We start from the raw sequence: 23,712 nt of genomic DNA on the forward strand, positions 1-23,712 counted from the left end.
GCAGTTTGGGAGAGGGGAAGGAGGAGAGGGGGGAGGAGGAATCACCGTTGCGATCATCATGGCTTTGGTGATAGCGAGTTCTCGAACATGCTTCAGCTCCACTTCCCTTCGCTTGTCACACTCGAGCAGCATGGGGTCCTCCCATGCCATGAGCTTGATCACTTTCATCCCCTGGATCATCTCGTTGAGCAGCTTCACCCTTGCGTCCGCCGCCTTCATCCTCAGCCCTTCCAGCTTCATGATCTTCATGAAGATCACGGCCAGCGCAAAGAAGACGAAGAAGAGCCCGCCGAGCGCGATCCACGTTGCGTCCTTCACCTGCAACCGAAGGAGGAGGAGGTGAGATGAACATGTGGGTGAGCATGTCGGGAGGGGAGGGTAAGGAGGCAAGAAAATCTGGAGGAAGGAAGGGAGGCGGTGTGGATGAGCAGGATAACCTCGACGTAAATGAGGTAGAGCGCTAGCACAAGCTGCACCGGGGCAGACCAGGCGGCATTGAAGGAGAGGAAAGACTGAGGAGCAAGTTAAAGAGAAGAAATCAAGAAATCCAAACTGAAATCTCCTCTACAGCCTCATCTTCACTCCCGTTGTCATCACAAGATCACTGGCAACATTGCAAGCACACGCAACAACAACTCACTTGAAACATTCTCTCAGCATCTGTCGACATTAGGTTCACAATCTCTCCCGTTGACCGTTCTTGACGTGCCGCGTTGCTCAGCCGCAGGCACTTGGAATAAACCAGACTGTTGCATGAAGCCTTGACCTGCAGCTCCTCTCAACCCTCATCTTTCATCTCATCCCCCTCAATCCTTCCTGTCAAGGCAAGTACCCCTTCCCCTCCTCTCTCCCCCACAGTCCATCGCATCCATCCTTTTTTTTCACCCCTTTCTCCCACTCCCCCTCAACGGAGCCCTTCCCTCTCCCCCACTCCCTTCCTCCCTCCCTCCCCTCCCCAGTCTCCCTCCCTCCCTCCCTCCCTCTCTCCCCTTCCCTTTCTCCTCCTGGAACATCGGCCTCTCCTCAGCCGTCACTTCAAGACTCACCACCAGACCGGCCGCAAGAGCTTTGTGAAACGCGTGGGACTTGCCCAGGGCTACCAGCGATGTTCCAACCACCATCAAGATAGTCAGCCCGAACCCAGTCTTGAGGTCTTTCTCATCTTTCTGAGGATTCTTCCAGTCAGCAATGAAGGAAATTTCTCTTGCAAAAGAGAACCTGGATGTAGATGATGATCTGCTTCACAAGCAAGGGGCTCGAGAAAGATCCGATCAATCTGAACAACTCAAAGAACGCGGACAGAAGGAGCAACCCCCTTGTCTTCCTCCACAACACGTGAGCAAGAGAAGGTTTAGGCCTCTGCCTCTCCTCCTCCCACAGCATCTCCACTTCCTGCATGATGTGCTCTGCTTGAAACTGCTTCTGCAAGGTCAGCAGGTCGGAGGCTTCCAAGTTCTCGGCCTTCTTGTTTCTCTGGTGACCGAGCCGAATGATATCATCCATCCATGTGAAGAACAGCTTTCCGAAGATCCCCGGTTTAGGAGGATCCTTAGCTGGAGGAGAGGAGTCGTCTTGGCCCAATGCACTCACAAGGTTCGGAACATCGTTCCCGGTTAAGATCTCGCTGTTGCGGATCTCTACGTCCTCCATCTGATGAGCCTTCATTGCCGCCTCCTTGGTCGACATGTCGATTAAGAGGAGGGAGAAGCTACTTTGAGATGAAGAAGATCAGCCAGTCCACATGTAAGTCCTTCCTTCCCACCTGCAGAAGCAGTCAGATTTATCATTTGTAGAGTGGGATATTAGTCAGCGATCGATCAGGCGCTGGAACAGGAACGCTGCCATGTCACGGGAGAGGAGGAGAAGCACACGTGGCAAGGTGATGCTGGGGGGGAGGAGGAGCTAGTGGACGAGAGGTTGAAGGGCGCAGCATTCCCAAGAAGCTTCTGCGTTCATGATTGCGCGAGGGTCCCTGTATCTTTAAAACACGGTTTATTTACCCGGTTCTAAAGGGAATGGTTTTTTATCATGGGGTGGGGTACTTTGCAGGTGAGAGGGACGGGGGTGGTACTCTGTCTGTTCTAGGGGTGGGTCCTCTTTTTGAAGAAGGGGTAGTTTGGCTGATTGACCAGCTTTTTATGTGCCACTGGAGCTGAGCTGAAAGCACCTGAGACTCCCGGACGCCGGGAGAGTCGCCCCGGGCCCGGCCGGGCCCGGTCCGTGCCCGCTGCACTGCACCCGAAGTTGGCACCGCCGGCCCTCGGGAACCCAGGCTGGTCACTGAAACGGTTATATTCACAAAGCCTTTGAGTTGAGTTGATAGTATCACACAAGGAGCCTCCGACAGCCCGGCCGCATCCCGGAGTCCGCCTGACGGGCCCGGTAGTCACGGTACTGAACTACAACTTGAACTTGAAGTCAGGCTTTGTTGCCCTGGCCTGAGGCGGACCGGCACGTTACAGGGCACGTTACGTGAGTATGGTGGGTTGTATGAGGCCATCTCGCCATGGCAGCTTCGTGAAACTTGCGGGGAGAGGAGAGGCGAGGAAGGTGGGAGGCATGCGGTGTACTCTAGTACGTCATGCCTCACCTTGTCTTCATCGCGTTCAGATGTCTTGCACCTGAAAGCGGAGAGGTTATGCTGTGATCGATCTCTGTGGGCTCCTACTGTGCTTTCGGAGAATATCCGCGCGATGTCTGCCGTTCGCTCTTGCTTCGCCTGGGTTCTCATGGTCACAAGCATAGCGCTGGCGAAAGAAAGGAAATCAGAGTATGTAAGCCCAGAGAAAGCTCTCAGACAGTTTGACCTCTTGATAGAGAGAGAATCGCCAAGACAAGCTATTGCAATGCTGCAGAAATCAATAGAGCAGAATCCAAAGAATTTCCTCCTCCACAGTTCGCTATCTCTTGCTTATTCCCTGGTAGACGATCACGTTAAATCTATCCATTGGGGAGAAAGAGCGCTGACCCTGTCTCCCAACGATGCTGTCGTCCTGTCTCGCCTGATCTTCACGCGTGGGGGTATTTGTGATTGGCGAGGGTTGAGCAGGAGCATGAGGAGGCTTAGCAACATGATCGAGCAAGGCTTCTACTGCAACACAGGCTTGAAGGGAGACTGTATCGAGCCGCTGACAATGCTCTACCTGCCGCTGTCCTTCGAAGCAAGCGTGAACGTGTCTAAGAAAGGCTGTGGTTGCATTCACAAGATAGCACTGGATCTGCCAGTAGCGATGAAGGAGCCTCCGAGCCAAGTAAAGGTCAGAATCGGCTACATCACCTCAGACATCCGAGCGCATGCTACCGCCTACTTGTCGAGAAGCTTGTTCTCCTTTCATAACCGAGCTGACTTCGAAGTCTCTCTGATCATGACCATCCAACCTCCAGACAGGAGTGGGTACTTTGAGAACATCTCGCAGGCCTTCGACAAAGTCCAGGTTGTGGGCGGCTGGTCATTCGGTGAGATAGCGACTCACATCAACAGAGAAGGAGTGGAGATCCTGATCGACTTGAACGGGTGGGTCAAGGGAGAGAAATCTGAAGTTCTGGCACTACGGCCTTGCAGGACGCAGGTTCACTACATGGCGTTTCTCAACAGCATGTCATGCCCTTACGTTGACTACATCGTCGCTGATCCTATCGTGGCTCCCGTTTCCTATGCCGACTGGTATGAGGAGAAGCTGATTCTGTTGCCGTCGTCTTTCCTGGTAACGGACCACGCGCAAATGGAGGAGCCCGACATGTCAGCTCAACGGTGGAGAGCGGAAGTGAACTTCTCATGTGACATGCGGGCAGACAGTCTTGTCATCGGCAACTTGAATGCCTTCTACAAGATTGATCCAGAATCCTTCAGAGCATGGCTGGACATCTTGGCCAGAGTGAATCAAAGTTTGCTTTGGATTCAGTCTTGGAATGATCTGGGCGAGCAAAACCTTGTCATGAATGCGGACATCATGGGAGGCGACCCCTCACGGATGTGTTTCTCCAAACCCCCTCCAGCGCTCTACAATCGGTTGTGGAATCAGCACTCGGTGATTGCTGATGTTCACTTGGACACGTTCCTCTACAACACCGTCACCACCGCAACCGATCTCTTCTGGCTTGGCGTGCCATCCGTATCTCTCCCTAGCGAGAGACTGTGCTCGCGCATCGGGGCCTCGTTCGCGCATGCTGCTGGATCTGAGTGCTTGACGGCAAGGAACTTGGAGGATTACAAGCAAGTTGCAGTTCAAATTCTAAGGAATGGCAGGTGGAGGGAGCGGTGGAAGCGAGCGATGATTTCCAAGAGGAAGAAACTGAATTTATTCAACACATCGAAGTGGGTCCTGCAGTGGGAAAGGGCTCTCAAGATTCTCCGGAGACACGGTCATGAAAACCAGCACAGGAGTCACATCGTCATTCACGAGTAAATCTAATGCTCCATGCCAAAAACGGAGTGAGGGACGGCACTGTAATGGTTGCTGAGGGCCTCGTCCATCATCTTGTCAGCGAAGGGGTGGGTGGTCTTGTAAGGAGGATCCTGGAGCGCTTTCCTCATCTCATCGGACGACCTCTCGTGGTGCACCCTGCGAGGGTGCTGCATCCTCGCAGCAGCCGGGTGACCCTCAGGCAGCTGGATAGCGACCTCTTGACCGCCCGACACTCCTGGTGGGACAGTGACGAGCATTGATCCCCTGTTCGGGATCTTGGCGATGAATCGCTGCCCGCTCTTCAACCCTGCTGGGACGGTGACTGCATATGAGCGCAGCTGGGCCGATGCCTTGGCATGATGAATCTGATTCCTCTGCTTCATCATCATTCCTCCCTCCATCTGTGGCTGAGCAAGCTGAGACAAACCGCTGTCCTCCGATGGCTTCAAGGTCACAGACCCTCCAACTTGTTTGCCGTAGATCTTGTGGACAACCTTGCCGTGGTGCACATCGTAAACATCGTAGTTCTCGTTCATAGCATCCGTCTTTGCCTTCACTCTTGCCTCGTAGTTCTCCTCCAAAGCATGGCTCCTAGCGTCCGAGATGATGGCATTGAGGTTGTGGAGGATCCTCTCTGGCTTGACATCATCTCCGATCTTACCCTCTGCCGCCATGTTCAGCCAGTTCTCCTCAGCTTGTGGAAAGTGCATCTGAGTACGCTGATACACGAAGTTGGGGATGTCGTACAGCTGAGTTGTGCGAGCATGCGGAGCGACCGCCATCTGCTGCGAGGACGACTTCATGTACATGTCCAACGTCCCTCCAACCAGCAGAGTAAGAGCGGCAAGGGAGATGCTTCCCACCAGCACTTTATTCCTCATCGTGTTGGTTGACAAGGATAACATGGTCGAATCTGTATGACTGCAACATGTGTCAGAGAACAGAAGCGAATTGGAAGTAGATGAAAGCAGAAACACAATTGCTGCAAATTTTTCTGATGTTGTTCACAGGCTAGAACTTTGAAGTCCAAAAAGGTCAACAATATCTCTCTTCCTCTACCTAAGCAATTTCTCTTTTAAACTTGTGGAACAATCACTTGATCCACTTAGTCCTCTTAGTCTTCATACCTTGCCACCATTTTGCACACTTGGGTATGTTCGTACGCGATTAGCTGTCATGTATCTCTCACCCGTCTTTCGCCTATATTTGCACCGCAGCTCCACATTTTTTTCAATCCAAGTAAACCCCCTCCTCACCCCCTCCTACCTCGTCTTTCTCCATCTTCACTATCCCCTGATCTGTCCCGTACAATTTCCTCACTCCTTTGCAGCATTCTTTCTCTATCATCAACATCCCCCGCCCTCCTACCCCCCTCTTCCCTTCATCATGTTCGGCCATCACGAAGAGACAATTGAGGCCCCCATCCCCCCCATCTCCCATCCGCGCCTCAATGCTTCATCCCCCTCATACCCGTCAGTTGCACCCTCATCCAGCCCTCATCCCCCATCATCCCCCATCAACTAAATTATAAAACCCTTTGTAGATCACCCTGCATCAGTGTACCCTAGTCATTGTACACCCTACCTCACTCTTTCTCACTTCAATGCTTGATATGGAAGGGTATCTACTGACCCCCACCCTCTTTCCCCATTTTACATTTGAAAAAGTATTTTAAGTGACCCCTGGGGAGCTCATCAGACCGTATCGTTTGTTTATATATATATTAATTACCTGTAGTAAAGAGCGGATGCGGCCCTTGCTAACTTGAGCCCTGAACCCTGAGGGGGTGGGCGGCGCGAGGCGATGCAAGGAGGGAGGCGGAGGCGGAGGCGGAGGCGGTGAATGGGAGGGAGGATGAAGATTGTTCGACGGCAGTGATAGTCAGGCAACCAGACACGGATAGAGACTGAAACCAGAGAGATGGTTGTGAGTGTTGTGGCAGCCACATAAGAAAGTTTCTTCCTGGTCGGTTGAGGTAATACAAACAGTCAAAGGTGTTCAAATCAGTTGCAGAGGAAGGGGAGAGGGAGCAGGTTGTAAAACAGTGCAAGTCCAACAGATGAGAAGTGGAGAAGTGTCATATTATTTTCTGTAAGAAGGGGGTTGATTGTCTATCTCGCAGGAGCCTTTTAGTTCGGGATGGGGCGTGGGAGTCAACATTTGAGAGAAAAGCTTTCTGAAGACCAGGGAAGCTGTTCAGGTCGAGAGGTTCAGCATGATGCAGATATACACGAACTGCATGACTTTCGCGTCTCGAGCACGGTGGAAAATTTTCTGACGGGCAAAATCAAGGATGGCCAGTGGATTTTCGAAGTTCCGCAATGTTCTCGCGCTAAGGAGACGTTATCGGTCATCCTAGTTTCTGCTGTACTGGTTCCCTCGTTCACCGTCTTTCCTGCGCTCCTACTGATTGCGTCCTTGTACCTCTATCGCTCGTACGGCATTGCAGGGGGCATTCTTTTCATCACCCCGTTGGTGATCTTGTGTACCCTGCCGAAAATGTACTCCCCATGGTTCAAGAAGAATTGTTTCCGGCAAGCGCTGATGCACCTTGTGCGATATGTGAAGCCTTTCAAGCTGCTGAAGAAGTCGACGATGGCAAGTGACAAAAACTACATCTTCTGTTGGCATCCACATGGCAGGCTGTTCTACGGGTTCGCCTTGTTTTGCGGTGATGGAAGCGACCTCCATTGAAGGTTGTGACCCTCCTCCAGGTCTTTTCGACATCTGGTTCCCGGAGCTCAGAAACAAGGAATTCTTCGGAGGGATCAACGACGCCATGTTCAACATTCCAGTCCTGTCGACGCTGATGTCTCTGAACGGAATGATCCCGTGCAACAGAAAGAGCGTTGAGAAGAAGTTGGCAAGAGGAGATAGCCTCGGCCTCATCGTCGGAGGGATCGAGGAAGTCTTGGAAGGGACGCACGAAGAGAAAGATGTGTTGTACTTGAAGAACAGGAAGGGTTTCGTGAAGGTCCGTGAATGGGCTGTATATTTGGAGTTCTGACTTCCAACGGCTACAGGTGGCCATGCAAAACAATGTGGGACTGGTTCCTGTTTATGCCTTCGGCGAGAATCAACTGTTTCAGCATGAGCCGAACTGGAGACTCTCCTTCTGGAAGTTTGTGAACAACTTCATCAAAGTGGGAGCTCCTTTCCCGATCGTCGGACGTGGAGGGTTGCCCATCCCCTTCAGGAAGGAGCTTTTCATCGTGGTCGGAGAGGTACGTCCTATCTTATCCCAAGGATCTGCAGACGCTGATTGCAGTTCTTTCAGCCTCTGTTCGCGCAGGCTGACGAAACTTTGGATGAGTTCCATGCGAGGTACATCAGGGCAGTTGAGGATCTATTCCAGGAGCACGTGCGGCTTACAGCAAACCCTCAGAAGAAGCTTGAGATTGTGTGATAGTAGTAGAGAAGAGTGTGTAACCAAGTAAAGAGATAGTTGAATGAAAATCGTACTGTGACTCGCCCTGTCCGGTCTCCTGAGTATTTTGCCCGAGGCGGGCTCTACATCCCAACATGGCAGGGAAGCGCTGTCAATGTGGGGGTGGTGGAGGGAGGGGGAGGGGAGAAGGAGAGGGAGGTAGGGGAGCAGGAGACAGAGGAGGAGATCGCATCATCTTCTCATGCCTGCACTCGGCATGCAGCATGTGCGCGCCAGAGGCGCTCAAGTGGGGCTCTCGATATGGAAAGTGCCCATGGTGCAGTGCGGCATGTAGAAGTTTCGCTGGAGGAGAGGTGGAGGCTTTGCTGGACTTGCACGAGAGGACAGGTGGAGAGGCGCTGCCATTGTGCATAGAATGTAGCCTTGAGGCAGCAGAGCGATTCTGCGAGAGCTGCGATGTCAATCTATGCGGAAAGTGCTTCGAGCTTACGCACGGTGAGAGGGGAGGGGATGTACGCTTGTGACCTTGTTTGATTCATCTTCCTTGATGAGCAGATTCAAAGTTGTTCAGGCAGCACAAGACCTCCTCTCCCCGCATCTCTCATCGCGGGTCTTTGCCCAAATGCTCAGCACACCCCTCACAGACTGTATGTTTCATCGCCAAGGAAGGGGGGACTCTTCATTGCAGAGACTGCGTCCTGCTAGACCCTAAGTTCAGGTCCTTCTGCATGCTCGCTGGCAGAGGCCGCTGCTGACATCTCGGCGCCAGCATCTCCTCCAACAAGTGCGTTGCCCTGCGTGACGCTGCAGCGAATCCGCGGGGAATGCTGGAGTCCAAGGTGTCGGAAGCGGAGGCACAACTTGAGCAGGTTGCTTGTCTGCTGGATATCTTTCAGGTCACTGACGCGAAGATGTTGTATGCTGTCTATGTCCTTGCAACCTTTCCTCTCTCGTTTGCCTCGCTGTTGCCTAGCAGCTGAGGAGGCTTCAGTCAGAGTATTCACTCCGAATCATTTCGCTGAACAAGGACTGTGATCAAGACCTAGTCTCCATCAAAGAAGAAGTGTTCTTTGTATGACTCTCAGTGCACTAGTGACCCCAACTACAGGCGATGGATCTTGTCAGGTCCGTGAATGATCGTTCGAGGATGCTCACTGCGAAGGTCTGTCCGATAAACCCGTTGAGGAGCGAGTGATGTGCTCGTAGATGCGGCGGGAAGGTGCAGCTGCATGCAGGGAGGAGCATGAGAGACTGAGAGAGATCAGAAGCACCAAGAAGATTTTCGAGAGGGCGCTCCTGATAGGAAGGAAGATCCTTGACAACAGCAATGAGATGGACATACTTCTCAGGATGACTGACCTACATCGCCACCTGACCGCCGTCTCCGAGTTTGACATCGCTGGCTATTGTTTTCCTCCTCGTTCTCCAGCGCTCGACCCGGCAGCAATGGGGCACGATGCCATGCTCTACCTGGTGGGAGGAAACGACGGGAAGAGCGACCGGGCGGACGTGATGAGCATTGCAGTCAGCGAAGATGAACGAAGTTCCAGTGCCGGGTGGGGTGAGCAAGCAAGAATGCCGGAAGCGCGGAGAGGTATGGGATGCGTCAGCCTAGGGAGTAGTCTGTTCGTGTTCGGGGGATGGGACGGGAAGGAGGCGTTGAGGACGTGCCTCAAGTTGGACGTGCAGAGGAACGAGTGGGCCAGCATCGCCCCGATGGTGTCGGCGAGGCAGGCGATGGGATGCTGTGTGGCTAGAGGAAAGTTCATTTACGTTATGGGAGGGTATGACGGGTCGAAGAATCTTAACAGCATGGAGAGGTACAACACGTTGACAGGAGCGTGGAATGAAGTTGCCAGCATGCACAACAGCCGGAGGGGATGCGCAGCTGTGTCGTACGACGAGATGGCGTTCGCCATCGGGGGCAGCGACTCCACGGGCGTGTTGAATAGCATCGAATGCTATCACATCTACACCAACGTCTGGCGCTGCCTCCCTCCCATGCAGGTGCCGAGGAGGCTAGCAGGAGCTGCGGCGCTCAACGACGCCATCTACGTGCTTGGAGGATGGGATGGGGTGAGGGCTCTTGCCTCCTGCGAACGGTTCAGCATCTCGTTGGAGGCCTGGGAGAGGTGCGAGCCCATGGCAGAGAGTCGGCATGGCGCTGCTGTGGTGGAGGTGAGGGACAAGGTGTGGGTGATAGGGGGGTGGGATGGTGTTTCAACTGCCAGGTCCAACTCGGTCGAGATCTTCAGTGAAGGAGGAGGATGGAGCAAGGGGCCTGCTCTTGACAGGCCGACATTCATGGCTGCCGCCGCCACCGTCGTTCCGCGATGACGACAAGTAGAGAAGATCATAGCGAACAAGTCTACAAGTCTGTTGGAACTCGCGGAGGGAGATGGGGAGGATGAAGTAAACTACATTCATGAGGTTCAGTCGACACATGCTCAGAGCTTCCTCACGTGCCCCCCGTCTTATCCTCCTCCAGCATCTTCTTCACTCTCTCCCTCTCTGCCCTCCCGAACTCTCGCACCTTCCTGAGGAACCTCTTCTCGGATCGCTGTGACGCAAAGAACTTCTTGTTCTTGTGCATATTCCTCCAGAAGTAGCCCGAGGTCCGCAGCACGTGATCTCCAATCATGCTTCCTCGGCCGCCATAGTCCTCCTCATCAACCTGGTCGATCGGCCTCATGCCGTCGATGTTGATCTCGTCCCCGTAGATCTGCTGCAGGAGCTCCTCCTGCTCTAGCACCTCCGCCACCTCTGTGTGGTTGTTCAGCCTCGCGACTGTGCGCGGGTAATGCATCGCCATGTTGCAAAGATTCCACGAGCATCCCATGAGCAGCAGCAGCTTCGTCATCTCTGAGCAGGCACGCCATGTCAGTTCAACCATGCTCGGCTGCACGCAGAGGCACGATCACCTAAGTTCCCCATCGCTGCTGCCATGTGCAATGCAGTGCAGCCGAAGTTGTCCACCTGCTGTAGGTCGGCTCCATGCTGGCAGAGGACCCGCACAGTCTCGACACTTCCTGCGATGACGGCGAGATGCAGAGCGGTCTTGACGAGCCCATCCTTGTTCATGTACTCAGCGTTCACTTCAGCTCCTTCCGTCAGGAGCCTCTGCACTGCCATGGCTTCTCCTCGCTGACACGCTTCCCACAGCTGCAGGTCGATTTCGATCTTGCCCTCGTCCGGGAGTGGACCGGAGTTTCCTCTTCCCGGACCGATCTTGCATATCAGCTTCGCTTCGCCCATGCTGACAAGCAGCAGAGGCAAAGCCCAGCGCTGGAGCCGTCGCATCGAGAAGAAGCCGTCAGGGGAGAGAAGAGAGAGGAGGAGGCAGAGAGAGCGCAGGAGAGCAAAGCAGCAGCAGGATGGAGCCTGGGAGCAGGGGGCGTGTGGCGGAGGGCAAAGGTGTGGTGGGGGGCGATAATCTGGGCGATAATGGGAAAAATAGGGGAAGGGTCGGAAATCGGGCCTTGAAGCAGGACAGGGTGCGGCGGCGGCGGCGGAGGAGGAGGAGGAGGAGGAGGAGGAGGGGAGGAGAAGGAGGAGGAAGAGAGGGAGGAGGAGGAGGAGAGGGAGGAGGAGGAGGAGGAGAGCTTGAGATCATCGTGAGGATTTATTCGAAGACATCTTGTCCCTCAATCGACGTACAACTTCGTTTGGCTGCACCCCCTGAGCAAGCATGCCTCGTCAGGACGTGCACAACCCCTCCCCCTCCCCACCCTACTCACATCCCCTAGCCATCTCCCCCTCCCCACCCTACTCACATCCCCTAGCCATCTCCCCCTCCCCACCCTACTCACATCCCCTAGCCATCTCCTAACCCCACACTACTCACATCCCCTAGCCATCTCCCCCTCCCCACCCTACTCACATCCATGACCATGTCACTGTAGATCATGTCGAAAGTGTCCTTCTGATCCTGTCAGGTATCTCAGAGGCCTTCAACTCTGATGGCTCAGCTTCACCGCCCGAGCGGCCGCTTGCAGAGCAGCACTGTACATGTACAGGTCAGGCGGCAGGCCATGCTCGCGGGAAGACGAGAGCAGCTCCACAGCCTCGTCGACGAATCTTGCCTGCAGACGCGTTCGTGTCGTTGGCAGTCAGCATACAACCAAAAGTACACCTTACTATCACCATCACCATCGCCATCGCCATCATCATCACCATCGCCATCGCCACCATCACCATCAGCACTAGCACCATCATATCGATAAGATCGCCGCCATCTACAACCTGGCCAAGCGCTCCGATCATTGTGGCATACATGCGGTGGTTTCTGTCCGAGTATGGGATCGTTCGAAAGAGGTTGTAGACCTGCATGCACGCATGAGAGGCGATGGAAGGAATCTCCTCCCTCACCCTCGAGATGTGCTCGGGGTTGCCATTCTGCTTCGCCGTGTTGATCAAGCTGGTGAAGGTGAAGGCGTCGGGCTTGACGTTCTGGTCCAGCATGTCGAGGAACAGCTGCATCCCGAGCTCGAACGAGTCGTCTCCTGCGCTCATCTTCTTCTCATCCCCCGTCTCTGCGCTCGTCCGTGCAAGCTCGGCCAGGGCGCGGACTTGGTTGGCAGTCGCTGACGCGTCGACGATTCTGCTGACGATGTTCCTTGCGTAGAAGGGATTGTTAGACGCGCTGACGAGCGACTCTGACATGGAGCTCATGCTAGATGCGATTCTTGCCGTCTCATGGGCATCGATGAGGCCCTGAGGCGAGACCGCGTTGTCCCATCTCAGACGGGAGTGCATCCACGTTGCCCCAGCGTCGAGGAGCGTCTCGTTGGAGTAGACGTTACCGTTCTTCTCCGGAAAGGAGGATGCGAGGGACGTCGAGTAGAACTGAGATTGCGGGTTGCTGATAAACTCTTTCACGCGCATGCCGACCTCCATGCTGTCTTTCGCTCCTGCCAACTCAGCAACCTTGCAGGCTTCCATGAGCAAGGAGAACGAATCAGCGCTGGGGACCACATCGGCTTCCTTCATGAGCTGCAGGGCTTTTAACCCTCGTTTCGGAGTCTGACGGCCCTCAGCCGACGCTGCTGCACATGCTGCGAGGAGAGTGTTGAAGGATATCACGTCCGGCTTGAGCCCCCTGCTCTTCATCTCCTCGACAAGCTGAAAGGACTCTTCGAGCATGCGCTTTGCGAACGCCTTCTTGCTCATGCGAACCTCGCGATCCCCTGCCTCCCTCTGCAAGTCGACTGCGTTCAATCTCCCCCTTGCTGCTGTTCTGCTGCTCCCTGTGCTCCCTATCCTTCCTCGATTTTGCGAGCTTTGAGACTTCCGCCCTTCGATGGTCTTTCGTGCTGCGCTGGCAAAGGCTTTCAGCAGGGTGTTGTATGAAGTTGTGTCAGGCTCCAGCCCCTGTGTCATTGTTAGCCAAGGTGAGCATGAATGGACCGTCTCACTTCTTTCTGCATGGTGCCAATCAGATCCGAGCACTGCTCAATGGCCACCAGATCTCCACACCTGAAAGGACAGAAGGGCAGGGTGTCAGTGACATGCAAGATACTAGAGCGTTACACAACCTTGCGCAGCAATCCATCAGGGTATTGTAGGTCCTCTGGTTGGGCTTGAGGCCCTTGAGCTTCATCTCCTTGAGGAGCTTCCAGCACTCCTTTGCTGCCATCGGTTCATCAGCAGCGCATTTCGCACAGCCACTCATCAGCGCATTGTACGCGGCCTGTTCGACGACTCGTCAGATATTGCCTTGAAAACTCTTTCAGGTTATGACCTCTGTGATGTTCACACCACTCCTATCCATCGAAGACAACAAGTTTCTTGCGATCCGAAGACAGTCGTCAAGCCCGAGCTTGTTTGCAGCTGCGGCACAGGTGGAGATGGCGCTGGTGAGAACGAACTCATTGATCGGCAACTGCCTTCGCTTCATCTCATCAAGAAGGTTCAAGACCTGCCAACCTAACGGTGAGAACGAAGGGAAGGCTGTCACAGGGACCGCCAGCCATCACCTTCTGAGGGGCTCTCCTGTCTCCTGCGAGAGCTTTGCTCTTGTACAGTGAGATGTAAGACGAGTAGAAAAACTCATTCGCGCTGCACCCGCTGTCCTCCAGCATGCCTGCGACCAACACCGCCTCCTCCTCTGCCCCTGCCTTAGCGCACGTGTCCATCAAGAAGACGAATGTGTAGCTGTTCGGCTCCACTCCCACCTCGCGCATCAGGTCGAAGACACGGAGTGCCGTGCTCACGGCGGACTTACCAGATCCCCTCCTAGCAGTGGTTGAGCACGACTTGATCGCGTTGTTGAATTCCCTGACATGGAACGAGGCCGCAGCGTCGGCCCCTCCCTCGGCCATCTTGATCCTGACCAGAGAGATGAAGTTCAACGCGTCTTCCAACGAGTTTGAAGCTTCACTCTGTAAAACCCTCAGAAACCTTTTGTTCCTTCGCCCGCCTTCGTTGTCAGAGTCTCTCGCTCCCCCCATGCCATCCATGCCCTTCAATGGCATCGCACGTCTCTTGCAGTTGCTTCCAAGACTTCGAGCAGGTCGCCATGGCGCGCGAACCGGTAAGGCGAAGCCATGACGAGGAGCGCTGTCGACAAACTGCCCGAGCATGCGGCTTATGCGCGCTGATCTCCAGGAGCAGCCAGGGGATGCAACGAACCCAACCTCGACCATCGCGAGCTTCACGGCATGTCGCTGAGATGAGAGCTCATGCTGCAGGTTCTGCCGGCTCTGACTGATGCATGTGAAGGCGAGGAGGACGGGAAGTAGCGACCGCATTAGCAGCCCCGACTTCTCTTTGTTCCACTTCGAGCAGACCCATAGTGGGTGGGGTACGATTGGGAATATGCCCGGGTGGGGGTGGGGCTGGGCTGGGGCGGGTCAGCGAGCGAAGTAAACAGGCAGACGGGAGGACCATGCAGCGGAACGAGGCGAGAGGAGAGGAGGGTGCAGGAGCGAGGAGACGAGCATGAGGAGGGCAACATGATATGCGTGGAATGCGGTCAGCCCGTGAACGACTTGCATCATCAGTTTCGAGGAGCGGGGATCCGGTTGACCAGATGCGAGTACTGCGGTTGTGTAGCCGACAAGTATGTTGAGCACGAGCTTGTTATCATCTTCCTGGACCTCGTCCTTCATAAACCACAAGCATACAGACATGTCCTGTTCAACAGGTATGGGTTTCAGCTGCGAGCTCCCGCGTTCATGCTGAGATTGCAACAGGTCAGAGTACTGCGATGCAGGAATTTCCAGCCGAGACGCGCAGCTCGCCTTCTTCGCTGTCATTCTAGAGGCCTACAGTCACACTCAGAGTCGTGACAATCACAACAGGTCCCTCCTTAATTCTGCTTCTCATCTGACGTTCTGGAGAAAGCTGGGCAGAGCTAGCACAGTCAAGCGCCTGGAGGGGATACACCCCACCGCCAGAGGCTTGGAAGGTGGTCCTCCTCAGTATGTGCATTTGCTGAGGCCTGCTAGGAATATGCTCTCTTGCTTCTGTTTTGTCTCGCGAAGGTAAGAGCGGAGTGTCTTGCGTTCGTTCGTGACGTGTGCTCCAGCTTTGCATCTTCTGCATTCTTAGTGTAACAGCGGCTTTTGTGTTGTTCCAAAGGTGGGGGATCCCCGTTGGAGGAAGTCGAACAATCTAAACCAGAGTACACAGGAAGTATCCCATCATCAAATACAACTATTTGGTGCTTTGAGTCGCTCATTTATCCACCATGTTTGACGTGCGTGGATTGCAGGTTAAGTCAATCATCCTGAGTAACTTCGGGAGATGCTTCTGCGTCTTGATGATGATATGGGATTATGACTCACCACGGTGATGGATCAGAATTTCATTTCATGATGCAATCTCAATGATGCCCTGTAGGTTTCTCTTAACGATGATCAATTTGTTTGTGTTCTCGTCAAACTTCGTTGCCATTCAAGGTTGCACAGGGTTGGACTTTATTCACACTCACTGATCATTCAAACCCCAAGTGTGGACAGGCTCTACGCGCATGGCTCCTTTCTTCATCCTGCTGGTACCAGCAGCCGTGCTGTTCTATTCTTTGTTCTGAGTTGACTAGGCTGGATGGTCGGCGAGGCTCCTTCTTGAAACCTATGTCTTCACAGGATTGGGTGAAACGGAATCAATCTGTGTACACAATTCTTCTCATGCATTCTTCAGGCTACAAACCAACTGCTGGGCTGCTATCGCTTCGGAACGACACGGATATCATGTTTTCCTGATTCTGCTTCTTCAAACGTGGCCATGCAAGTGCAGAAAGACTTAAATCAGCTCTTGGTCAAGTTCAAGGATTCAAGGAACAGCTTGCTGTCTTCAAGGAAGGCCTCAATCGCCTCCCTCGCCTTCTCCTTACTATCTCCTTCTTTCCACTTCAGCGCTGCGGGATTCCATTCAGCTTCAACGTGGGCAGCATCACGAATACCTGGCATGAGCCGTATCTTGCCCTTGTAATCATGGACTAGGCCAGCCTTCTCCCAGTGTGACGCCGCTCTCAACAGCTCGTCGTGCGCTTCTTTGCCGTAGCACTGGAAAATACGATGAGAAGGTTGCCGTCGCACAAGGGACGAGGAGAGTCAAGCAAGAGTAAACAAGACAACATCGCAAACAACACGATGCGCTCGAGCACGCACGAGGATCTGGTCGGAATCCTGGATGCACTCAGGGTTTATCGGTCTCGCGTTCCCGCTGGGGTCCAAGTGACTCGTCAGCGCAGCCCATCACAACATGTCACCTCAGCCACAAACGAAACTCCGCTGCAACCTCCGTCAAGGCCGGCTCAGGTTCCTTGCCGTGGAACGAACTCCTACGGCCATCACTCAGCGCACGCCCGCGGCAGACACCAGCCCCCACCATCCGTTGGGGAGGAACCAGTCCTTCCTGCCTCCCCCTGCTCCACGAGACTCCACCGTCAAACGATGATGCAGGCCGTTGGATGCGATGAACGACTTCACGTGGGTCTCAGCTATCTTGGAGCTGCCCATGGTCTTGTCAGGAGGGCTTCGAGCACCTTTGGCCTCACCTCTCAGTATTTGTCAAGCATACACAACATATCCTGATCAACGAGGGAGCGAAGCCAATATCCACAACTTGTCGCCGGGCCCAGGATCTCCATCGGTTGTACTTCATCAGCTCCATGCATGTCGGGTTGTTGTACGTCTGCGCATGAGCTTCTGGTGACAGGGGTCCATCGATGCTACCAGGCATTTCAATAGCTTCGCTTTGAAGCAAGTAAAGGCAGATCAGCGCGATCGTGAGGCACCTTCCACTCTTTCCATTCTGCCTCTGCATCATCTCTGTACGATGGCGAGGAATGACACCCATGTCGTACGAGTCATATCTTAACCATATCACACCGTTCATTCTCTTTCCGACATGTCTTAGAGGCAATCAGCGTCGCTCTGCTTCTCCGTCTCTTCTCCTTATCCCCATGCCGACGCATCGGCCATCCCTGCCTCGCATCGGCCGCAATGCACCGAACAAAACAATGCTAATTTTTCAGAAATAAATCTATTCGAAGAAATTTAAAGTTAATTATTGATAAATAAAGTTGATCTCATTAATTTAAGGGTTTTCTGTTTAATTTAATCTTAATTTATTTCCTAAGGCCAAAGATACCCCACCCACACTCCACATGTTCACATTATCCACCCCTGCCTTGAAATTTGGTACCCCTCTAGTTTTCTGATGACCCCCTATTTGGGATCAATATTCCCTCTACCTGCACCTCCCCATCTCCATCTTCAATATTCCATATGGTCTCTAGTCTTTTAAAGGACCATGTTGATAGAAACAACTATTTTCTTAGTACCCCTTCGTCTATACCCCTGTATCTCAATATATCACGCACCCCCCGAGTGGCAGTACCCCCAAAGTTTAGTATACCACCCCACACGACCCGTCTGCACGCAGCCATGCCGCTGAGGCGCGGGTGGGCCTTCGCGCTCATGGCGGCGTTGATGCTGAGCCATGCTCCTCCTCTGTGTATCTCCTCATCGAACATGATCAAGTCAGATGGATCCATCACCTCCAGCCTTCCTTACCTAGAGGAGCTCGAGGCCCTGATCCAAACGGTGAGGCCTTGTACATGCTGGACCTGCTTGAAAGGGGATGGACCCGGGCAGGGATCTGACGTCCTTTGGTCCACAGAGAAAGACAATCAACGTTTCCATCACTCCTCTATTGTTAGTTATCAAGGCCAGGTTGTTTGCATGCTTGCCCAGTTGTCTTCAAAGCGATCCGACAGGCTACGAATATCTACTGAACCATGTCTTATCCAGCGAAATCTGCTCGCCTATGGTGGGGCAATTCGTCGTGAAGAACTTAGCGGAATCCGGATCCATCGTCATCGAATCTTGCAAGAGCGATAGAAATCAGTTCCGACCGTCCAAGTTCCCGAAGAAGGTCAAGTCAAGTCGGGGAAGTGAGACCGGTCGCTGACTGCATATTTTGTGTAGACTCTTCAACCTGGCGAGAGTCTTACAATCTCAGTCACGTTCTTGGCGCATCAGGTGGGCTCCGTAATCGGGACCCTGACAATCCAGACGTCCAAGGGGAAACTTACGCTAGAGGTCATTGAGTGGTAGAGTGCAGGATCTCGTGATCCAACTTGGTGATTCCACAGGTTACGGGCCATGCATGGTACAGCACGTTCTCCATGGAGCCTCGGGTTGGGATCAAAGTGAGGGTGGGAGAGAACTACAAGACTTCATTCGAAATCCGCAACCCGTACGGCTCCCTCCCTTGGTGTCCCTTGGTTGTGGCTGTGACGATGGAAACAGGTTTGAACATCCCCTTCGAGTCCATGAGATATACACGAACGAGGGGTTCCTTCATCTGATGTTGCCAAAGAAGTGTAGTTCCACTTCCAAGGATAATGAGTCTCTTTGGGAGGTGAACTGCTTCCCTCCTCCCTCCCTCCTGCTTTCCTCCCCCTTCCCTCTTCTTTGAGAACCTGTTCCATGACACGATTGCCCGGTAGATTCGACCCATGTCAAAGAAGAAAGTGATTAATCTCATATTCGACAGCACTTCCGTCGGCACCCACGTCGGAATGGTGAATGACTGAAATGATGTGAGTGACAACTGAGGTCGCGAAGGTTCATATGAGGACATCAGCTGGGAATTTCATAGTTCCTGTGGAGATCCACGTCGTGCCGTTGTCATTAGCCGTCTGGCCTGAGATGCTTGACTTTGGGATATTGACGTCTCCGACATCAACAAAAATTTTAGACATCATGTTTTTGCAAGGATACTTCAACCTAGTCTCCCTAATCGACGTTGTGCTTTGCTGTCTTCTACGTGATTGTGTACTAATGTATTCTCGTGGGACCAGGCCCGCCCGCAGCAGAGCGAGCCTTCGCTCAAGATTGTAATCAAGAAGCATAGTCTAGCGGGGCTAAAGACCAACGCAGAATACCTGCTTGCGCAGGTATGCACTTTCCTTTGATCGCTCGTGTCTTGAACGCCTGTTCCCCTACAGGTCACATTTTCTGGGAAGACAGAAGGGGACTTTCAGGGGAAGATCATTCTGGAAGCTAATAAGACAGATTCAACCTTGTATGTGATGCAGGTGAATTACAGAGCACGAGTTGTACACGGATACCTGGACCACGACAAGCAGAATACATCTTTCATAATGCGACAGGATTTACAGTACCCGCTGGTTCACCATCTCACCCTTACGAACATGTTCAAAGTCCCGATTTACATTATCTCTGTTCTCATCCGTGGAAGTTTCTTGGAGGTACGTTGAAACCTGAAGGGTATCGGCTGACGATTGTACAAGTGTGACTTCCATGGAGGAGAAACTCTCCTAAAGCCGAAACAATCGAGCTCAACCATCCGTATCAGCCTGACGAACACTTCAGATCCTTTCATCGGGGAACTTGTCGTATTCACCAGCCTCATGGTAAGGAGGACGCAACTCATGTTGTTGTGTCGACTCACTAGACATTCTCAGACCTTCCGGATACCCTTGCCAGTATACCATGGGAAGCTAGATTTGAGCGAATCTGACCGCAACGATGGTTTTGGAGTCATTGCGATCAACCAGACCTCGCGCAAGGTGATCAAGATTTACAATCGGAACCCTGCCCCGATCACGGTCTTAGAAGTTCAAGTCGATCAGCACCCTTCCTACGAGCTCTCTATCGAGACTTCGGATTACATCGAATCCCCAACTTGTCTCTACTTTGCAAACATGTCAGAGTACGGCAAGAAGGGTTCAAAATCTAACAACGGGAACTTGATGTTTTCTGTTGAAAGAGCTGATTACATTCAAATCCACGTCTCAGTCTACTCGAAGGCAGTGGAATCCGTCCACGGCTCGCTCATCTTGCGGTAAGGAGAGCCTGTTCACCGCGGAGGGGCTGAAGACTTTTCCAGGACCAAGTACGAAGTGCTGAACATCTCCCTAGATTACAGGAGTATAGAGGGGAACATCTACATCTACCCGAACCCCCTGTACTTCGAGACGTGAGTGAAGGGGATGATGTTGATGAATGCTAACCCTCCACTCCCAGTTGCTCGTCCAGCCAGATCAGAACGCAGACTTTGGTTGCTGTCAACACCTTTCCCTCAACTGTCAGAATTCTCTCAGCCGAGGCGTCGGACCCAAGGCTGGAGCTGACGGTGAGGGAGTCGAACCTGGAGCCTTCATTACCCATGATCTCCGGCTTCGTCATCCTGGATGTTGACAACTCGCTGTGGGGGGACACTTACTTGATGTGGGCCAACCGGAAGATTCTGTTTGCTAGCCGAGGATCCTTTGTTGACGACATCGACATCGCAGAGCACAACTGGATGCATGAAAGGTGGGATGAAGTGGTGAAGACGAGTGGGACAGAGTTGAAAATGCACATCACTTTCAACTTCAACGTGAGCATGAAGGTCAAGATTCCTGTCATTGGCAGCATCTCGCTCCCAGACTTCTTGGATCGAAACATCTTCTTCGGGACAGTTTACGTGGGGAGTTGGTCTACTGTGAATCATTCGCTGGAAAACCCTTCCTCTCTCACGACGTTCTTCAAGGTTGTGCTCCCTAACGCGAGCATTGAGCCTACTGCCCAGGGGTTTGACATCTGCCAAACTGAACGGGCCTGCTTCATGGAATCTGACTTCCTCATTCCTGCAACTTTCATGTCGGGCATCGTGATCGGCCGACGGTCTGGTGTCAACATCACCAACATGATCTTTGCACCGAAGAGAGCAGGGAAGTTCAAATCAAAGTTGTACCTCAGAAACAACCTCACCGCCCTCGTGGAGTTCACTCTGTATGGAGTCGCAGAAGAGCCATCCCTGGTAGTCACTGGCGAAGGCTCCAAGGCGTGTACGTTGTCTCGCAACGTACCAGCATCGAATTGCCGCTTCCACCTGCCTTGTCATGACAACCAGACGTCAGGCACGACGGAGTCCGACGGAACCTCCTCGTTCTTGCGGACCTTCAAGATCTCGAACCCTTCGAGGCTTCCGATAGTGATCTCGAGTGTATCCTTCGACGGTGTCACTTGCAGCAGCCGAGGCCTGTCGTTGCAAGACTGTCAAGGTTCCAAGGAGGTCAATCAAACTCACCCGCTCGACATGCGGATCAAGGGCAAGCTTTCCTACTGCGAGCAGCCAGTCCTCCACACCCTCGTCATCCACACCCACGTCGGAAAGTTCCAGTTTGAGCTGCTCAACAGGGAGCATGCAACAGACTTGGTGATGGAGGATGCTCTGAAGTACCTGACGAGCTCTCCTGCTCATTACTCTCACTGCCTCATCGCCGGAGTTTCCATGTCCATCCTGATCCTGGCCTTCACCTTCCAGGTCAAGCACAAGTCAAGGCTAAGAGGCAACCCGAACCTCCGGCAGATCAAGGTCCCCAGCATCCCCGCAGACAGCAGGAGCTACTTCTACGAGACTGAGCTCCACATCAAGTTCCTCCAGAACAGGAAGAGGTCGGTCGAGAGCCCGGAGGTGACGATCAAAGCGGAGGAGGAGAAGCTTCCTGTGCCTGTTGGGAAGATGGTGGGCAAGGGCAAGGCTGCCAAGTCAGGAGGCCCTGCAGGAGAAGGAGTGTACATAAACGGGACGCCGAAAGGGAAGCTGGAGGAGGAGGAGAAGGGGCCACTCAGTGCGAAGTCCATGGATGAGGACAGGGGGCAAGAGCAAGCAGATCGTTTGGGGCCACAACAGGCTGAAGGCAGGCGCGAGAAGACGGAGGAGGGAGAGGGAGAGGGTCTTCAGCGGGGGGAGCAGGAGGAGATTAAGGTACCAGGGAAGGAGGAGGAGTTGGCTGTACCTTCCGAAGGCTACCAGATCTTCATCCCGAAGGCGGTGGGGCTGATACCCGGGGCCTTCGGGAGCCTGGAGGAGGGGAAGGAGAAGACAGAGAGCTTCGGGGTGTTGGCGCCGCAGGAGCCGCTAGGGGGCAATGGGAGGGAGATGCTCAACCCTGACTTTCCGCTAGACGAGCTGCAGCAGGAGATGTTCGCCTCGCAAGACTTCGAGGATGGGGACATGGGACCGCAGGGTGTCATGTGGGAGCCCATGGCTCCACCCACTACCTCCCTACTCCCCGACGCGAATGCTTCGTAAGTCCACCCCTGTCGGCTCTCCCTTTCTCTGCTCCTCCTGCTCCTGCTCCTTCTTTCTTCCTGCACCTTGTTCCTTCTCTTCGTCATTCCCGATTTCCTCTTCCTTCTTGCCCCCCTTCCTTTCCTTCGTCCTCCTCTTCCACGACCTCCTCCTGCGGTTTCCTTCCCATACCTCCTCATCTTCCCATCTCTTCGCCCAATTCTCTCACTATCCTCCTCCTCCCCATTCTCTTCTCCTCACTAACAACCTGTGCTCGCAGCGGAGGTTTCTCGCTATTCCCAGGCTTGGGCTCGCCATTCGCCCAGCCCCCGCTGCAGACCAGTTCCTCTGCCACGTGGACGGCTTCTGGTATCGCTCTCTTCAATCAACCTGCTATCTTCCAGGACGTGGGCTACCTCGGAGGGGTAGCAGGGCCTCTCCCCCGGCAGGCGGAGGAGGAGGGGAAGGAGGAGAGCTCGGAGGCGGGGAGGGAGGAGAAGGACTTTGACTTCATATTCCCCTTCCCCTCGCTCGAGCCAGACCCCCACAAAGACTTCCGCTTCTAGCGCAGAAAGCGGCGTTACCCTCTAGGAGGGACCTTGTATATTGATAAATGTTGTTGTCGTTGAAGCGTTGCCGAGTTGATCAGCTGCTGGAAAGGATGGGGACGAAGAGGGGGACGAGGACGAGGACGAGGACTCAAAGTTAAAGAGGAGGACGAGGACGAGGACTCAAAGTTGGAGTGGAGGACGAGGACGAGGACGAGGACGAGGACGAGGACGAGGACGAGGACGAGGACGAGGACGAGGACGAGGACGAGGACGAGGACGAGAGCGGTCAAGAGTATTGTCCCGCTGACATGTTTCATATACTTTACAAATTTTCTACACAACAATCGACAAACCCCCATCATCATCTCTTGCGGCTTGAGAGTCGTCATGATGATGAACATGATGATCTCCCTGTTGAAAGTCAGAGCCTCCTCCTGCCCCTGCCCTGCCTCCCTTCCTACCTCCTGCTCCTGCTCCTGCTCCTGCTCCTGCTCCTGCTCCTGCTCCTGCTCCTGCTCCCCGTCTACTCTCTCCTCCACACGACTTTCTGCTCCACCTACCCTCCCTCATAGCAAATTTTCTCCCTCCATTTCCTTCCCCTCCCCTCCCCCTCCGCTTCCTCCAGGGCTCACGTGATCCCGCTCTCTTTTCATGGCCCTGTGGTAGTTGGGATACAGCATGGGAGACAGCTGGAGGGAGACGAGGTGAGAAAACCCTGCGGTAGGGTCGCATGCGGCACCTGCTCGCTGCCGTAGTCGGGCGCTGAAACCCTCAGCTGCATCATCAGCTCCGCCGACCTGCCAGGGGTTATCAGCTGACGGCGAGCTGG

At 53.8% G+C, this 23,712-nt stretch overlaps 9 protein-coding genes across 9 annotated transcripts in view; 6 read left to right on the top strand and 3 right to left on the bottom strand.

Annotated features, from left to right (window-relative positions):
• The window catches only part of GUITHDRAFT_133396 (hypothetical protein), a gene marked incomplete at both ends in the record, with an annotated part of 4,779 nt that extends 3,093 nt beyond the window's left edge, over positions 1-1,686 (bottom strand). The window contains 5 exons of the mRNA XM_005839929.1: positions 46-318; positions 438-512; positions 641-766; positions 1,047-1,166; positions 1,219-1,686. Of these exons, the coding sequence (XP_005839986.1) occupies positions 46-318; positions 438-512; positions 641-766; positions 1,047-1,166; positions 1,219-1,686 (1,062 nt within the window). The remainder of the gene's footprint in view (positions 1-45; positions 319-437; positions 513-640; positions 767-1,046; positions 1,167-1,218) is intronic.
• Positions 1,687-2,520: 834 nt separating this feature from the next.
• GUITHDRAFT_150495 (hypothetical protein) lies at positions 2,521-3,105 on the top strand (the record flags this gene model as incomplete). Its single annotated transcript, XM_005839930.1, has 1 exon — positions 2,521-3,105. A coding segment is annotated over exon 1 (412 nt), but the record flags the coding sequence as incomplete, so codon positions are not given.
• Positions 3,106-3,365: 260 nt separating this feature from the next.
• GUITHDRAFT_84548 (hypothetical protein) lies at positions 3,366-5,320 on the top strand (the record flags this gene model as incomplete). The annotated part of the gene is made up of 1 exon (XM_005839931.1): positions 3,366-5,320. The coding sequence occupies one exon, from the start codon at positions 3,366-3,368 to the stop codon at positions 4,404-4,406; it is 1,041 nt and encodes a 346-aa protein (XP_005839988.1). The 3' UTR covers positions 4,407-5,320.
• Positions 5,321-6,247: 927 nt separating this feature from the next.
• Positions 6,248-7,106, top strand: GUITHDRAFT_150497 (hypothetical protein). The gene has a single exon (XM_005839932.1). The coding sequence runs from the start codon at positions 6,546-6,548 to the stop codon at positions 7,098-7,100; it is 555 nt and encodes a 184-aa protein (XP_005839989.1). The 5' UTR covers positions 6,248-6,545; the 3' UTR covers positions 7,101-7,106.
• A 2,296-nt stretch (positions 7,107-9,402) lies between these two features.
• GUITHDRAFT_48158 (hypothetical protein) lies at positions 9,403-10,038 on the top strand (the record flags this gene model as incomplete). The annotated part of the gene is made up of 1 exon (XM_005839933.1): positions 9,403-10,038. A coding segment is annotated over one exon (636 nt), but the record flags the coding sequence as incomplete, so codon positions are not given.
• Positions 10,039-11,744: 1,706 nt separating this feature from the next.
• GUITHDRAFT_133400 (hypothetical protein) lies at positions 11,745-14,543 on the bottom strand (the record flags this gene model as incomplete). Its single annotated transcript, XM_005839934.1, has 7 exons — positions 11,745-11,876; positions 12,037-12,117; positions 12,163-13,164; positions 13,209-13,269; positions 13,329-13,483; positions 13,535-13,711; positions 13,770-14,543. 7 exons carry the CDS (start codon positions 14,541-14,543, stop codon positions 11,745-11,747), a joined length of 2,382 nt encoding a protein of 793 aa, XP_005839991.1.
• Positions 14,544-14,747: 204 nt separating this feature from the next.
• GUITHDRAFT_39808 (hypothetical protein) lies at positions 14,748-14,936 on the top strand (the record flags this gene model as incomplete). Its single annotated transcript, XM_005839935.1, has 1 exon — positions 14,748-14,936. A coding segment is annotated over one exon (189 nt), but the record flags the coding sequence as incomplete, so codon positions are not given.
• A 1,107-nt stretch (positions 14,937-16,043) lies between these two features.
• GUITHDRAFT_133401 (hypothetical protein) lies at positions 16,044-17,097 on the bottom strand (the record flags this gene model as incomplete). Its single annotated transcript, XM_005839936.1, has 5 exons — positions 16,044-16,301; positions 16,407-16,461; positions 16,508-16,579; positions 16,627-16,749; positions 16,796-17,097. 5 exons carry the CDS (start codon positions 17,095-17,097, stop codon positions 16,044-16,046), a joined length of 810 nt encoding a protein of 269 aa, XP_005839993.1.
• A 590-nt stretch (positions 17,098-17,687) lies between these two features.
• GUITHDRAFT_101461 (hypothetical protein) lies at positions 17,688-22,353 on the top strand (the record flags this gene model as incomplete). Its single annotated transcript, XM_005839937.1, has 15 exons — positions 17,688-17,846; positions 17,923-17,975; positions 18,054-18,177; positions 18,231-18,344; positions 18,398-18,501; positions 18,555-18,666; positions 18,755-18,829; positions 18,873-19,052; positions 19,109-19,204; positions 19,256-19,345; positions 19,421-19,519; positions 19,562-19,684; positions 19,736-20,115; positions 20,161-20,250; positions 20,298-22,353. 15 exons carry the CDS (start codon positions 17,688-17,690, stop codon positions 22,351-22,353), a joined length of 3,855 nt encoding a protein of 1,284 aa, XP_005839994.1.
• Positions 22,354-23,712: the final 1,359 nt, after the last annotated feature.

The sequence above is a fragment of the Guillardia theta genome, assembly GCF_000315625.1.
Source record: "Guillardia theta CCMP2712 unplaced genomic scaffold GUITHscaffold_7, whole genome shotgun sequence".
In the NCBI taxonomy this organism is placed as follows: Eukaryota; class Cryptophyceae; order Pyrenomonadales; family Geminigeraceae; genus Guillardia; species Guillardia theta.